The sequence below is a fragment of the Rutilus rutilus genome, assembly GCF_951802725.1.
Source record: "Rutilus rutilus genome assembly, chromosome: 5".
NCBI lineage: Eukaryota > Metazoa > Chordata > Actinopteri > Cypriniformes > Leuciscidae > Rutilus > Rutilus rutilus.
The window spans coordinates 2,851,169-2,868,445 of NC_140213.1; the positions used below are offsets into that span (position 1 = coordinate 2,851,169).

General features: G+C 37.5%; 1 protein-coding gene across 1 annotated transcript; it reads left to right on the forward strand.

Annotated features, from left to right (window-relative positions):
* The first annotated feature begins 13,873 nt into the window (after positions 1-13,873).
* On the forward strand, positions 13,874-16,689 carry LOC311291058 (mRNA decay activator protein ZFP36L1). The gene is made up of 2 exons (XM_084409919.1): positions 13,874-14,030; positions 14,574-16,689. Exons 1-2 carry the CDS (start codon positions 13,977-13,979, stop codon positions 15,627-15,629), a joined length of 1,110 nt encoding a protein of 369 aa, XP_084266045.1. The 5' UTR covers positions 13,874-13,976; the 3' UTR covers positions 15,630-16,689.
* The last annotated feature ends 588 nt before the right edge of the window (positions 16,690-17,277 follow it).

Consider the following 17,277-nt stretch of genomic DNA (forward strand, 5'->3'; position numbering starts at 1 on the left):
AATCACAAATGATTTACTTTTAGCTTCTGACCAAGGCTGTATCTCAATACTAGTTTTACTTGATCTTAGTGCTGCGTTCGATACTATAGATCACACAATACTCTTAGATCGACTACAAAATGATACTGGTGTTCAAGGACAAGCATTAAGCTGGTTTAGATCATACTTATCTGACCGCTACCATTTTGTCTATTTAAATGGAGAAAAATCGATCATAACTCCAGTAAACTATGGAGTGCTGCAGGGATCTGTGTTAGGCCCTCTATTATTCTCAGTATATATGATGCCACTTGGAAATATTATAAGGAAACATGGAATTAGTTTCCATTGTTATGCTGATGACACTCAAATATATATTTCATCACGGCCGGATGAAAATGCTAAATTATCCAAATTGACAGAGTGTGTTAAAGATATAAAAGATTGGATGACGCGTAATTTTCTTTTATTAAATCCAGACAAAACAGAGGTACTACTTATCGGTTCAAAAAACCACCCACAAAACCTCTCGCAATACAACTTTAATATAGTAGGATGTCCTGTTACTTTATCCTCTACAGTAAAAGACCTGGGTGTTATACTCGATTGCAACCTGTCTTTCAGAAATCATATTTCATATGTTACAAAAACCGCCTTTTTCCACCTTAGAAACATTGCTAAGCTATGTAATATGCTATCAGTTTCTGATGCAGAAAAGTTAGTTCATGCATTCATGACCTCGAGACTAGATTACTGTAATGCTTTATTAGCCGGTTGTCCTGCATCCTCAATTAACAAGCTACAGTTAGTCCAAAATGCCGCCGCTAGAGTTCTTACTAGATCAAGAAAATATGATCATATAACACCGATTTTATCATCACTGCATTGGTTACCTATAAAGTTCCGTATTAATTACAAGGTATTGCTACTGACTTATAAAGCCCTAAACGGCTTAGCTCCAGTCTATTTAACGGATCTGCTATCGCCCTATAATCCATCGCGCTCTTTAAGATCACTAAATTCAAGGCTTTTGGTCATACCTAGGATATCCAGAACCACCAAAGGAGGGAGAGCATTTTCACATTTAGCTCCAAAACTCTGGAATAGCCTTCCTGATACTGTTCGTTGCTCAGACTCGCTCTCCCAGTTTAAAACTAGATTAAAGTCGCATCTCTTCAGCCAGGCATTCATATAATACTTTTAATCTTACAGTTCAAATTACAATCCGGCCTCTAGTTAATAAACGCCAGAGGAGAACTGGCCCCCGACTGAGCCTGGGTTCTCCCAAGGTTTTTTTTTTTCTCCATTGGGTCACCTGATGGAGTTTTAGGACACTATTAGGTCACTTGATGGAGTTTTTCGGTTCCTTGCCACTGTTGCCTTTGGCTTGCTCAGTTGGGGATATTCTGGGGATATCTAATTTGATTTTATCAATAAATTCCACTAGAAACAAACCTTGTTGTATTATTTTAATTTAATACTGTGAAGCTGCTTTGATACAATCTGTATTGTGAAAAGCGCTATACAAATATACTTGACTTGACTTGACTAGAATTATGAAATTGCATATAAAGATGTCCTTGCCCTCACTAACCTTACTCTAACTAATTGCATTTAATATCACTTTAAACTATAATAAATATTTAATTTAATTGCAATCAACATGCAATTAAATGTCAAAAAACATGACATTCAGTTCACACTAACGTGTATTCTTTTTAAATGTATTATTTCCATAATAAGCACTATTTTTGCTAAAGTGTACTTCGTATTGACAAGGGTACGAACTAAGAAATAACTAACAGTCTTGTTTATTCTAGCTGTGTGTGTGTGTGTGTGTGTGTGTGTGTGTGTGTGTGTGTGTGTGTGTGTGTGTGTGTGTGTGTGTGTGTGTGTCATATCTCCTGGGGCCTCCTCATAAAGACCTGCTGACAGTCGACACGTGTGGCAACAGCTCCGACACGACATTTCCCAGCGCTCCTCCTGATCTATTCACTTCAGCCCAGTATAGTCCAGTTAAACTGAAGTACCTGGCTCTTTCAAAGCTCACAGGTTGACTTATGAGCTGTGGGTAGCAATAATATTAAAGGTGAATGAAGTTGTGTTGAATTTGGACTCAGGCCTAGATGGACAGACTCAGACTCTGAGTGCATTTGTTGAGCTTGGCACTTCTGGCAGCAACAGTGATGAGATTTCAGCATGTTATGTGTTTTGTACTCTGACAGGCAGATTCACTAAATGGTTGCGGCACTTTTGTGTGTTTTAGCTAAAAAAACGGTTGTTTAAATTTGTGCCATTTCTTTCGTATGTTTACATCCCACCAATGGTTAGGTTTAGAGGTGGACTTAAAAAAAGAATATTTCAAATCACATTGTATGAATGGCTGGGTTGAAAATATTGATTTCTTGGTTTTAATCTACTCTCATTTTGATTCTCACTTTTCAACTGTGCTGTTTTCATTATATGCATGAACAAAACTCCACTAAACATTATTTGTAGCATTATTTGTATCGCAATAAGTTCATATAGTGCAAATAAGTTCATTCTGTTAGTTTTATAACGAAATTCAAATAATAATTTTGTTCCTATATTGTTTTGGCACTCTTTAGTGTGCCATGACACATGGACTGATCATCTTGTCCATACATGATCATGAATGTTGGAAGATACAGTACAAAATCACGGTATCATGTCTCATGTCATCATCCAATCAGTGTTTCAATTGTGGAAAGACGTCAATAAACCAGCTATGATAACAATGTCACATGACATCACATTTACCTCAGAAAAGCCATTCAATGACCATAAACTTTATTCAGTCAGCTAGAAAAAATGAACTTTGATAAATATGCACTATATTACATTCTCATTATATGTTTACTTAACCTGTTCTTCAGTATTGAATGTATGTGTGAATAAATCTGTTACAAAAACAAATGTTTATATTTCAAAAATGGCATTAAAGAGTTATTATTATAACTTTATTATCATAATTTAAACGTTTGTTGTTAATATGAACCTTTAATAGTAATGTACAATCTGACATTCAATCGAGATTGACTCGTAAGCTTGTGAATCAAAATCAGTTATGAAAACAAATGTTTATTTTTCAAAAACAACTTGGAGTAGAAACATAATGATGCCATTATTAAGAGTTATTATTATAAGTTTATTATTATAAAACTGCCTTATGTGCAATTTAAATGCTTGTATACAAATACGTTGTTCATTTTAACCTGACTGATATTCAATCGAGATTGAATCGTGTCAAAATCGATTGTGTCAATACAAAATAATTATGTTTTCTCATAAGATCAGATTGGAAAATATTCAGCTTTTCACAACGACAGCTATCATCTCTTTCTCTCTCAACTGAGGCTCAACTGTGCAATGCTGTTCTGTCCTTACGACTGTTTCATGTCAGACTGTATGATACGACCCCTGGGAAACCCAGGGTAAAACCATCAGTTGTCATCTTCGGAGTTTGATCACGATTGACAGCTTTGACTGGCCATCAATCATATCACATTCTGACATCCTCATTGACACGTAAAATTGAAATGCAGCACAAACTCAAACAAGCCCCAGTGCAAATGTCGGCAATGTTTCGCTTGAAAAGAAGTATCTGAAGTCTGACGTGTCTGGGTCACAAGGGGGATTTGCAAAGTTTTCAGAGCAAAATCTGAAGAAATGTAAAAATAATCTAATTTACTATATTTAATACTGTAAATAAAACAGATTATCAACTGAACATCTCTCACTTTTACTCGCATAAAGTGTAAAATTGCTAATAAAAATGAAAAGTTGTTTTGATTAAGTATTCTCATCGCACCACATAACATCTGTTCTGTTCATTTAGAATGAGGCACGCTAACAAAAATCAATGTTTAATTGCATTTCAAGTCACATATGAAGTTTATTTCCCGTTCAGATACAGAAAACGAATCCGAATAAAGCCTAAAAGTCGTCTATCTCATTCAGAGTCGGTTTCTCACCAGCTAAATGACTAGTCTATGCACTAACTATCTCTCTGAGCTGCAGATTTGTCGCCTGTGTTTTGATATCACACACTGAGGAAACAAGAGCTCGGCAATGAGCTCTGCACCCAGGGAATAAAAAGAAAATACATATTAGAGGATATATTGAAACACAAACATGAGGTCACCTCCATCGGCAGAGCTGAAGTCTCCGAGCCGCTGCTGTTTGTTTTTACAGCGTGGACTTGCAGACGTAGACGCAGGTGAACATACATTACTTGCTCATGTTAGTCTCGGGTGGCTCTTCAAGGTATGTAATATTTGCAGCCAATGTTGATATTAGCCAAAGATCTCGCCGTAGGAGAACTGCAGTTAAAACCAGAGAGAACAGTTGTCGTGTGTGTGCAGAACTGTGACTAAACGCTACGGCGGCAGGACTATTACACTTTCAAAAGCGCAGAAATGAACAGAGTTTAGTCTCGGGAGGAAAGTTCAAACACGGCATATTCAATTATATTTTACGACTGGAATAACACTTTTTTCTTCTTCTGTGTTTTCCCTTTAAACCGAGAACTGAAATATACTCTGCATTTACCTTACCAGCGCTCTTGTGTTCATGTGATGATAATAAACCTCAGTTTGAGCTACTTCAAATCTTAAATAATGTTTTTTTTTTTTTTTAAACTGTACTTGCAGATTATATTAATGAAATAAAGGCCACATGTGCACTTGAAGAGAGACACTTTCTGTAAAAGAAAATATATCACTCAATAATATATGACAACATGTGTTTTTGCATTGCTTTATTAACTCATAAAAATAAGTTAAGTTTTTCAACTTTAAGATTCAACTCATTTTTGAGTCAGTTTAATGCAATTTAAGTTAAAATGACTTAAACATCCAAGTTGACTGTAAATTAGGCAGCAACTTTTTTTGCAACACACTTAAGAAATGCATTAAAAGTTTTACTTTAAAGTACATTTTAAATCAATACGTTTTAATAATCTTTTGTCGTGTTTTAAACAAGTACACTTATTTTGATGTGTTGACTCATACTTAAGCACATGTAAAATACTTGATTATAATATTTTAAGCGTACTACACTGCAACTTCATCATTACATAATGTGTAATTACAAATATATCTAAATACATGACATGCAAGATTCAATAGAAATGACCTGTTTTGGTTTACCATAATGCTTGTCATACTTTAAAAGTGTGCTAAAGTGTATGCTAAAGTATATAACGAGGGGAAGCTGACCATAGAAGAAGGAGCGCATTACTGTTAGCTTTACTTGTGGCAGGACTGAGAACGCAGCATGTTCTCATGTCTCCTTATGATGCAGTGCTTTTGTTTTTCATAATTTTTGGTTGCTTAGTATACAGACTTCTGCTAAACTAATTCATTTTAATGCAAATGCCGTAACGTGAGAGTATCAGTTTGAGATTATCGTGCAATACTGTAAGCGGTTTTGTTGTATTCCTTTGTTTTAAAGATGATGTTTGCTTGCTTGCATCTTGTAAGGGAATATGAACATGAGATGATAATGAGAGGTCTGTAAGAACAGGAGATGAATGGAAAGCCAGTGATTAGAGAACAATGGCATGGAATGTATGCGGCCGGCTGGAAAGCTGCACTGATACACAATATCACAATACACAATGCATTCAGCAGTTTTAACATGCTGGTGTTTATAACGGACGCCGTGCGCTGAGCGTTTATCAGGGAGACCCGTTTGGCGTGGCTTATCAGCTCACACAGGATTCAAACCGTGCCATTCATAGGGTTTTGGAAGTCAAACTCTCTTTCACAACTCTTACTTGCTTGCTTCCACTTTTCTGTCATACATACAGTCCCATAGATCAACATCCTCCTTTCATTCGTCACAATCACACAGGAACTGATTGAGCCTTATCTTTCTAAGATACACAGCTTTGTGCTTCACATTCATTCTCTTTATCCGATCAGTCAACAAGCTGTCCTCAGTTCTTCAAGGTAGGACACTAGAGGCTAAGGTGAGACTGTATGTACTCAGCTGACTGCATTTATCTTCAGTCATGTGCAGGAATTACTCATCTTTAGCAAACATTATTACATTCCAACTCTGATATTCAACCATATAGTCTCAATTAATAATCTCAATTAATCAGACACAAATAATATAGTAGCCACTTGATTTTTTTTTTTTTTTTACTTCATTATTAGAGAAAAATAGCAAATTATTAAGTATAACTAAAAATAAATAAAACTATAAATTTTTTTTATTATTTATATATATATATATATATATATATATATATATATATATATATATATATATATATATATATATATATATATATATTATACGTGTAAATAATAAAATATGTATTTATATAATATAATATAATATAATATAATAATATGAATGTACTAATTATCTTTGTGCCAGACATAATCTGACCTTCTGGACAATTTGTTTTTTATTCCTGCTCCTAGAAACAGGATGTGACCGTTTGAAGTCCATTCGATCTTCCTGTTGTGTGTGAAGTGGAAGTACAGCGTGGCCAGTGTTGCCCAAGACACACACACACACACACACACATGCCCATACACACACAGTCACACACCTCTCGATCCTTAAAATAACACTGTACCAGCTGTCAAGAGAGACTTTAACAGCACAACAAACACCTCCAACAGACTCTGTGTGTGTGTGTGTGTGTGTGTGTGTGTGTCTGTGTGTGAGTGCGTGCGTGCGTGCGTGTGTTACTGACGACACCTTATTACACTGCTCCTCGTGTGCAGCAGATGGCCAGAGACATAAAACAAGATCGGCTTCTGGGACTCCAGTTTTGGCTTTGGGATCATTGTGTTTATCTCACCAAATGGCTAACTGCGTTTCTCCGTGTCTCTGTCAACATCTGAACAGGAGAGAGTAACTTCAACTAAATCTTCATGCTGGAAATCACAGATCATTCTCATGTCATCATATCAGTCACAACCCTTGTTTGAGTCTTTAAATAAGAGCAAAACTGCCTCAGTGTCCAAGAGTGAAGAGGGGTGGGTCTGTTTGTGATAAACATGTTTTTGTAAGTTAACGTTCACTTAAAGGGATAGTTCACACAAAAATGCAAATTGTGCTTTTCCCCGTGGAGCACAAAAGGTGATTTTTTTAAGAATATCCTCAAAATGTTGGTCACCATATGATTTTTTAATGTTTTTGAAAGAAGACTCTTCTGCTCACCTGCATTTATTTGATCTAAAACACAGCAAAATCAGAAATATTGTGAAAAATTATTAGAATTTAAAATAACTGTTTTCTATGTGAATATATAGTCAAATGTAATGTCAACTTTTTGGGATTATTCATTTCATTTTAATCCTGTGATCAAAGCTGAATTTTCAGCATCATTACTCCAGTCTTCAGTGTCACATGATCCTTCGGAAATCATTATAATATGATGATTTTATGATCAAGAAAGATTTATGATTATCATCAATGTTGAAAACCGTTGTGCGGCTTCATATTTCTGTGGAAACAGTTATACATCTTATCATTCAGGATTTTTTGATTAATAGAAAGAACAGCATTTATTTGAAACAGAAACATCTTGTAACATTATAAATGCATTTACTGTCACTTTTGATCAATTTAATGAATCCTTGCAGAATAAAAGTTTAATTTCGTTTTTAAGAGATCGTACTGACCCTAAACCTTTGAACGGTAGTGTATGTATGTATGTGTGTGTGTATGTATAGCACATAAGGGATGCATAACTGGAGTCTGAGTCAGTCATTAAACACTGATGCTTCCTAATATTTAATACACAATAAACATTTTTAAAATGCACTTTTGTGAAATATTTGCATTTGCACGGCGAGAAATGGCTGTATATCCAGAAGTTAGCAAAATAATTCCGACGTATAATCTTATGGGAATCTCCCACAGAGTTATTAAAACTTTTATGGATTTTAAATAAGAAACACAGTTATTTGAGCTATATAATGTGACATTTCAAGTAATGTTTTATTAGATTATTTGTAGATTGCTGTGTGTCTTTTGTAGTTTGACATTCCATTGCACTGCCTTGGAAGGTCCATGAAGTCAGTGAGGATTCACAGTAACCGTGTAGGAAATCCCAAGAGAATCCTGGACACTTCCCAGCATCTCGCTCAACATCCATGCAAGGATTTCGGGCATCAGTGGGTTACGGCCAGCTGAAAACAAAGGAGAAGAAAGGATAATGCGGCGAGCGCAGGGGAAGGATAAAAGGGGGTTTGCTGGATCTTTTGTCTGGATTCTGTCCTGCGTACTAACTCCACCTTTCACTCCTCCACACGGACCATCCTGACCAGCTGCAACTTTCTCCCATAGCAACTCCTGCATCAGCGTCATGTGACCTTTCTTTAGTGTGTTCAAATTGCATTTCACTTTAAACTGATCACAGACTGAAAAATAAAATATGTCTGGTTCCAACACAGTGCTTCTTCTAATAAAACCCTTATAAGACACCATTAATCATAACCCCCAACTTTGGGCCTTTCAGCAGAGCTACTGTTGGTTTCTTAGAGTAACATTAGTTCACATCCCTCGCCGATGCTGCTAAAAGTTACAGTTTAGAGGAGTTAGCAAAGACACGCTGGTTCTCCACTCAACAATGAGCCGCTCATCTGTAAACACTGAAGCGTTCCCGGTCGTTCAGTCACTTCACACATGGAAATGTGCTGCTGGAAATAAAGAGGGTGTGAATGGGCAGGTAAGAGGAAGCTCAGGAAATGTGTGTAAAGAAGAGCCATCAGTGCTTGCAGCTACACACACACACACACACACATTTGCATATGTGTGGAGCCAGTCAAACCCCAGATGGCTTGAGATGCCTTTTATTCGGCGGGATTACAGTCACTTTCTAATGGAACAACCAGGAAAGACTTTTTATTGTGTGAGTGATGAATACTGAGTGTGTTGGAGGACTTCTCAAATTGATTATGAAACACAATGAATATTCTGAAATATTTTACAAGAGTGTTTTTCCCCCCAGAGTTACTTAGTTTTATATTTATCTATCGGCTTTTTAGCTTAGAGTCAATATTTGTTATTTGCTATTAAATATCAGTGGGGATCCACAATGTATCAGTTAACAGCCAATATATATATATATATATATATATATATATATATATATATAATTAATATGTTGTTGTACAAAAAGTTATCTAGAATTGTATTATTGTAACGTAATAAATAAAATATAAATAAATCAGATATATTATTTATTACTGTATATTAATTAATGAATTATTGTTACAATATTAAAATGTAATACTATTTGATATTTTAATATTGTAGAATATTATATTATATATATATATATATATATATAATTAGTTAATTAATATAAAATAATACATAAAATAATATATCTATATTATTTATTTGTTATTTAATTATTATGTTACAATATTAAAATCCTACAACATGTTTACAAAAATAGTATAGAATGTTAATATTGTAACATAATAATTAAATAAATCATAATAAATACATTTATATATATTTTTTTTATGTTAAAATCTACAAATTCTATACTATTTTTTGTAAATGAAACTAAAAACAAATAAATAATTTTATTTTAAATCCATTTTTACAACACAGTTTTTTTATGTAATAGTGTTATTAAATTATTGATGTTTTGAAGATTAACTTTGTGATCGTTAGATGACGGCAAAGGTAATCTAAATGTACAATATTATTATAATACCATATTACTTATTTTAATAACTACTATTGGCTTATCGATATGGGTCTGAATTTTAACATTGGTGTATGCCAAAATATTAGGGTCTTCTCGTGGTCTGTGAGTCTGTGTGCGGCGAGACTCCAGTGGTCAGTGTGAAAGTGTGTGTGTGGGAACTGTGTTCAGGACAGAGGACGTATACACTCGCATAGGGCCGCTTCTATAGACCCTCGTATTGATTTAGCAACGATTGGACCTATAACTGACCCACACCCCATTCACACCAGCACAGAAAGAGTAACCTTCCCCCACTCCAGGCCAGACGTGTTTACGGCCAGAGCCGGGGAACCGGTCTTTGAGTCCCTTGTCTGGCATATGGAGGCCTGCAACAAAAGGGCCCTTGTGGAGAAAACACAAAGCAGGTCGGTCCGTTTCCAGAGGGGGTGAAGCCAGCGGCAGTAAAGCCCAGAGAGAGTCTGAGGGGGAAGGAAACTCCTCTTCTGATGGGAACGCATGCTGACGAACAGGAAGACATGTTGCAACAAGTTATCAGTACATCTGAAAATGAATATTGGCTGCTTTTGACCTCCAATGTGCAATTCACGTATAAAGTACATATTCTTCGTTCAGATATGTGTGAGAGAAACTATTGCTGAGATTTGTCAACAAGCTGTTTTGCATATTCAGTAACTGATTATGACCTGATGCATGTGAACGACAACATTCGGTTCGTATTAAATAGCAGTTTGCTACTGTGGAGATCGGGGCAAGTTGTCACAGGTGTTTTTACTCAAACACCCCTTGTGAAAAAAAGCACACTTACTTAGGCTAATTATTATGGATATACTGTACTTTAAAAGAATGTACTTGAGTGTGAAATGAATGTAATGTTTTAGGACACTTAATTGCATGTCCTTTACAATACAATTTAAATTATTAGTTTAAATGTATATTAAATGCAATTAATTGCAATCATCTTTGTATGTAATTTCACAATCATTCACATCATTTGCAATGGTGATGTTGCATTTTAGTACGATCTGCTCTCTTTAAGTGGCCTTATTTCATTAATATGATATTATCTGCAAGTACAGTATTTTAATATAAGTGCACTTCTATTCACAAATAATATTAGTAACTCTTTTTCACTTTTTAAAACATTTTGTGCTGTATTACTACTTACATTTTTCATAAGCCATAAGCCTGATTCTGTTGTGACAACTTACCTCATATAGTGTTCAATGAACAATAACTATTTTTGCAGACACCAGGTACAGAACATGCCTAACTGACTTTCAGAAAAACCCCAACTTGATAAATATTCACTGGAGTAAAGACTGACGCATAGCCCTCGTCTCTCTGTGTAGCGTAAAGTCACTGAACATCTAAATGATCATTTAATGGCGTCTGAGGAGCTCAGTGGACATGTTCACAAGACGGGCCTCCTAAAACATGTTATTTCAGAACCACATTTCTGTTCTCATCCACAGACAACTATCACGATGACTTGGTGCGTCTGTCTTCAGAATCATTTAGTGTTAATGGGCCTCAGAGAAGCAGTTGGTTAAAGCAGAGAGAGAGAGAGAGCTGGTCAAACCTCACATCTACAGTTTAACCTCCTAAACGGCTGCTGATAACCCACTTGTTTTTCTGCGTTATGTAAGACGTCTACAAGTAGACCAGCGACTTTCACATTCCTTCCTGTCTAAGATCAAAAAACAAGCAGATTTCACCCTTCTGTCTGAGATCAGTTTCACAAACGCCTTCGTAAATTCACTCAGCCCACACTCACTGCCATAGTTTCATTCACAGCTTTGCCTATATGATAACAACTAATTAAAAGGAAATACAACTGGTCAAAAGTTTGGGGTCGGTGAGTTTTTGAAAGGAGTCTCTTCTTCTCAACAAGGCTGCATTTATAGGATAAAATACAGTAAAATCAGTAATATTGTGAAATATTATTACAATTTAAAACAACTGTTGTCTATGTGAATATATAGCAAAGTGTAATTTATTACTGTGATCAAAGCTGAATTTTCAGCATCATTACTCCAGTCTTCAGTGTGATCATTCAGAAATCATGATGATTTGATGCTCGACAAACATTTATGATTATTATCAATGTTGAAAACAGTTGTGCTGCTTCAGATATAGTCAACAGATGTGCATGATCTCTATTCTGACCAGGCCAGCATTTCTCACCAAGGAGCACAACACCAGTCCCGGGTTTCCAGAAGGCCTTTATGTGGTATAATTGTCCTTTTCTAAGCTTCTTTTCTAGCGAAAAGGCCATCGTTGTGCAATCTCCTCCATCTTCCCTATTTTGCCTTTTGACACGCGTCTCAAAAGAAGTTATTCAGGCCTGCTGTGCACAATACCTGCAATTAAATCGGCACACACACTGAGAGTTTGAGTTCAGAATGAAAGACACAAGAGAATGTTGCATTAGTGTCTGATATCTAAAACAGTGCTTTCAAAGCCTAGTGTAGTATTTTGTACAAAGACAATAGGCTTTAATCTGGCTCACTTGCACTGTGTTGGAAACAAATACAACCTTTGCTTTCAGTTGTGCATAACCATGCCCAAATAACTGTTGCTGTCTTTATCAGTCACAAAAGAACAAGTGCTCATAGCAGGATTGTATGAGGTGTTGACGCTCCACTCTGTGATAAGGCTTCATTGTGTGTTAAAGGAACAGTGCTGTCTTTTGACCATACTAATATTTGAAGTGTCTTGTTTCACAAGAGTTGATGTGGTGAGAACTGCTCGTGGTTTCTTTTCATTGTCCAATGAAACTGAAAGAATGATAAAGAAGGTTAAACTACCAGAAATGTCAAACTAGAAACACTAGACAACTCCTTTACATATGTAAATGTTCATGCATAACAGATTTCAACCGTATCTGTCAAAAGAAGAGGTTATCAAAACCTTACAATGAAAGTTAATGGGGTCCAAAACAGCACTGGACCCCAATTGACTTTCATTGTACAGACAATCTTCAAAATATCTTCTTTTATGCACGTTTAAGACACAACATTTACTTAGATTGCAATTCTGATCCTGCCATCAGAAAGTCAAACAACACAACAGTCCGGTTATCAACAAACCGCTGTATAATCTTCACACTAAATCTTGCTGCAGGAAATCATTGACGCAAAATTGGTGATAACGGACTATTATGTACAGATGACTAATCGGTTTAATGCAGCTGAACGGTCTTAGATCTCTGTAATGAATTATGACACTGCCTCGTTTTCGTTCCCCTCGAGGGTTTCCCAGAGACTCCCACCCCTGTGAGGGCGATTTTGGGCTACGATTGCCCACTTGATTTGACCCATCGAGTATGATGAGGTGTCACCCAATGACATAATGACGGAAGTGAAAATGGCCTCAGGTTAGGAGTCATTTACAGCTGAATACAACATATAGAGGAGAGATGCTAGTATTCATTTCAATGTTGCAGACACCGAACCCAATGTTAACTTGAGAAGCAAAGCCAATTCTGAGAGATTTTAGTTCAAATATTTACACAAACGTTCAAGGATTTTTCAGGGAATGGCAAGATAAAGGCTCAAATTAAAGGCCGGTGTGAGTTCATGTACGACTGATAAAACTGTTTTCTCAAAACAATAGCTCTGATACGAATGGTTACTTTGAAAAACAACTTTTAATATGCTCATAGAGCCAGTATTATTTTTCTATCACTGATACACTAGTTTTTAATTAATATTTTGAATAAGTATAATTTTTATATTTCCCCATTTTGTTTTTTATTCTATTTAAAGTTTTTGTAATTTAGTTGTTTTTGACATTTTTATTAGTTTTACAAATTTTTATTTCAGTGTTAATTTTGCTTAGTTATTTTAGTACATCAAGTTAAAGTGAAAATGAGAAATATTGCCTCTAACTGAAATGCAAAAAAAAGTTTAACCTGTAAAAAAGGTTACCTAAAGGAATTTAGTTTCCTAATAACCCTATTTCATAAGTAAACTAAACTTTTTTCATGTAGATCCAGCCATTTTTAAAATGATTTACACCTCGTCTGAGATGCACTAAAGTTTGAGTTTGCTCTGTTGTGAAGCCCTACACAGGACACAAGCAAACTTCCCTCACTCTTGAAGGGGTGTGACCCGAACTCTAAGACACGCCTCTTCAGAAGGTGGGTGGGGTTAGAAGTTTCTGCTTATAAAATGAGATTCCAAAAGTGCGTTTGTAACAGAAGCAGAACTTGACATCCGTTGTTGAGCAGTTCAACAGATCCTTAACTGCACATAGAGAATCACAACCAGGCATCTCGAAAATGCCGTCAAATTTCCTCACACCCTTCCTTGAGTTGGATGATGAATTTTGCAAGGTAAGAATATGAACTTTGTTTCTTGAACTTAAAAGTTAAGCATTTAAACAGCACTTTTATAGAGACAGTTCAGTCATAATTTTCTCAAAGTTGGGTTACACTTTATTTTAAGGTGTCATTGTTACAGTGTAATTATATATTTAAGTAGTGAGTAATATTAAGCAACTATATGTACTTACTATAGGGTTAGGGTAGGATTAGGATTCAGTTGAGGGTTAGCCGCATGTATTTATGCATAATTTACTGTTATTACTATGGTAAGTACATGTAACATATGTAACAAGGACACTGTAAAATGAAATATTACCCAATGTTGTTTCAAAGCTGGGTGACTTTCTTTCTTCTGTTGAAAACCAAAATAAAGTATATTTTTTGTACATGCAATGTACGTCAATGGGATCTAATGTTCTTTTGGGTCCAACTGACAACCCAAATCATTATTTTGTGTGAACATACCCTTCAATGGTTTGTGTTTCTTCATGCATTTAGTTCTGAAACTTGTGCACAACAAGTATACTAAAGTCTCTCTCTCTGTGTTCCCAGAGTTTCCGCGGTATTGACCTCACAGATGCCACACAGAAACAGCGTGTGGTGGGATTCCAGCGCAGACACTCCCTGTGCCCGGTGACTCTTCCCAACTCTAAATTCAACAGCAACGAGAGCAACCCGTGGCCTTTGCCGGCCATCACCCAGCCCTGGATCCGCGAGCAGAAGCATCAGCTGCCTCGCTCCTCTCTGAACCAGATCCCCTTCAGAGTGGACCGGTCCGTGAGCATGATCGAGGGTCACGTGAACGCTTGCGAGAGCCCGACTGCCAGCTCTCTTCCTCCACCACCCGGCCTAAACATCAGCACCAGCTCCCTGTCCTCCCCGAAGTCTGCGCCCATGTCCACTCGCTACAAGACGGAGCTCTGCCGGACGTACGAGGAAAGCGGCACCTGCAAGTACGGGTCCAAATGCCAATTCGCACACGGCATGGACGAGCTACGAGGCCTCAACCGGCATCCCAAATACAAGACCGAACCGTGTCGCACCTTCCACACCATCGGCTTCTGCCCCTACGGCGCCCGCTGCCACTTCATACACAACGCGGACGAGCAGCAAGGCGTTTCAGAGAACACACACACACACGGAGAGAAGAGCATCCGAGAGCGACCGCAGTTGCTCCGCCAGAGCGTGAGCTTCAGCGGCTTCTCCTCGCAACGCCAAACTCTCAGTTCGCAACGTCAAACTCTCGGTGGTTTCCACGCCGTCCCGGACGCCTTGGCCTTCTCCCGATCCTCGTCTGTATCCCCGCCTCCATCCACAGGGAGTCCCGACCTGCTCTCTCCTCTGTTCCCCGAGCCCGGGACCCTAAAGCACGGCCACCCGTTCACAGATCTGGGAGCAAACGGGAGCTTCTACGCCATCAGCGACTCGGAGAGCGTGCGAAACCTTGCGTACGCGCTCACATCGGCTCTGCAGAGAAGCGCTTCTGCGGACTCGCTCTCGGACCAGGAAGACTACACCAGCTCCAGCAGCCTGAGCGACTGCGACTCTCCCGGGATCGAGGGCAAGCGCCTGCCCATCTTCAGCCGTCTGTCTGTCTCAGACGACTAGAGCGCATTACCTGTGCATATTGTGCATGCTCACTCGTGCAGATGTTTCTCTGCACTTGACTCATAAGAGTGATAGTTCATGAACTTTGTTGGCAATGTATACTGTTGTATACCCAGTTCGAAAGTGCAGTGGGAACTTCACTTTAGGTTTATTTGTATCGGGAATTGTTCTGCAGTGTTTTGTCTGTAGGATGAACTTTCCCAAGACGCCTATTTGTAGTCTAACCAAAGCCGAGCAACTTAGAGTATATACATCTAGTGTAACGTCTAACCCGCTCCCTGAACATACATACTGTAGCCTTTAGTTAAGGCATTTTTAAACGGACAGTGTTACTGAGTAGTTTAACCTAGTTCTTTAAAAAAAAAAAACTATTTATTGCTTTTTTGTATTATGCATTGCTTGCAGTTGTGTTTTGTATGCATTTCGAAGAAGGAACAATGTAGATAAGGCTTTTTTGTTTGTTTCTTTGAGCCCATTTGTCTGCTTTGCACGAGCTATCTCTTAGCTTTAATGAAGACCAGCTGCACAGAGTCTCACTGTTGGAATCTCAGGATCATTTTAAAGTGCTATTGATACACTCCACTGTCCTGTATCAGTCCTTCTCCATAATAACAGTCAGAGATATCCACAAGGAAGAGTCAAAAATGTTCATATGCAAGCCAACATGAATGTGAAAATAACAATGTACCGGAAAGAAGTCAAGTTGTACCATGGCCTTCGTCTTTTGCACTCTTATCTTTTATTCAAGAGGCGAAAATTGTCATTTTGCAAATAACATGAACTGTGAGTTCTGATGTCCGTAGGTTGTGTTTTATTATTATTATTATTATTGATGTTGTTTCTCATCCTTTTGCCTTGTGAAAAGACACGCTTTTGCCTTTTGTTAACTTAAAACTTATTTATTTCGTTTTTTCGAAGTGGGAAAACAGTATATTGTGTTGTGCTTTCGTTTCATGTTTGTTTATATATAATTTAAATGAACTGTTTACATTCCATGGGATGGTAATGCCCATTTTCATTATAATATATTGTTTTAAAATAAACTTTCAAGGGAACAAAAGATCATTTGCCTCCTTCCTTTGCGTTACTTGTCTTCTAATCAACCCCGGTGAAGCTTCTCAAGCTTTGCTTATAACAAATAGTTGCATGTGAATTCATTTTAAACACAACTCCAGTCCGGTTCAATGCTGCTCCTTCCATCTGCCTCCTCGAAAAGAAAGAAAAATGCATACTTGACAGCTCTTTTAATTATTCAAGCTGAAAACACACACAAAGGACAAGTGAACAGATGAAGGCTTTTGTGTGTTGCTTTGCTCATTGTTCCTGCATTTGTGCATGGAAGACTAAGAAACATCCCACTGTCACACACGGTCATGGACAATAGCCAAAGGTCTCGCAGCCTTTCATTGAGACCAGGCCGGGCAGTAAATGAAATGCAGGGGCATTTCTCACATCAGGGCTCCTTTGTGAGGCGACTCTCCCTTTTCTTAACAACATCTGTATGCTAATGGCGTGGCAGAAGGGAGGAGTGATTTGCAAGTCTATTGCAGAGCGGTAGGTCTTCGGAGCAGCTTACCAGACACTGCTGGGTAAACACAAATGCAACCGAGAGAAGGGTGGGGGATCTATCTGGATACCATACTCACTT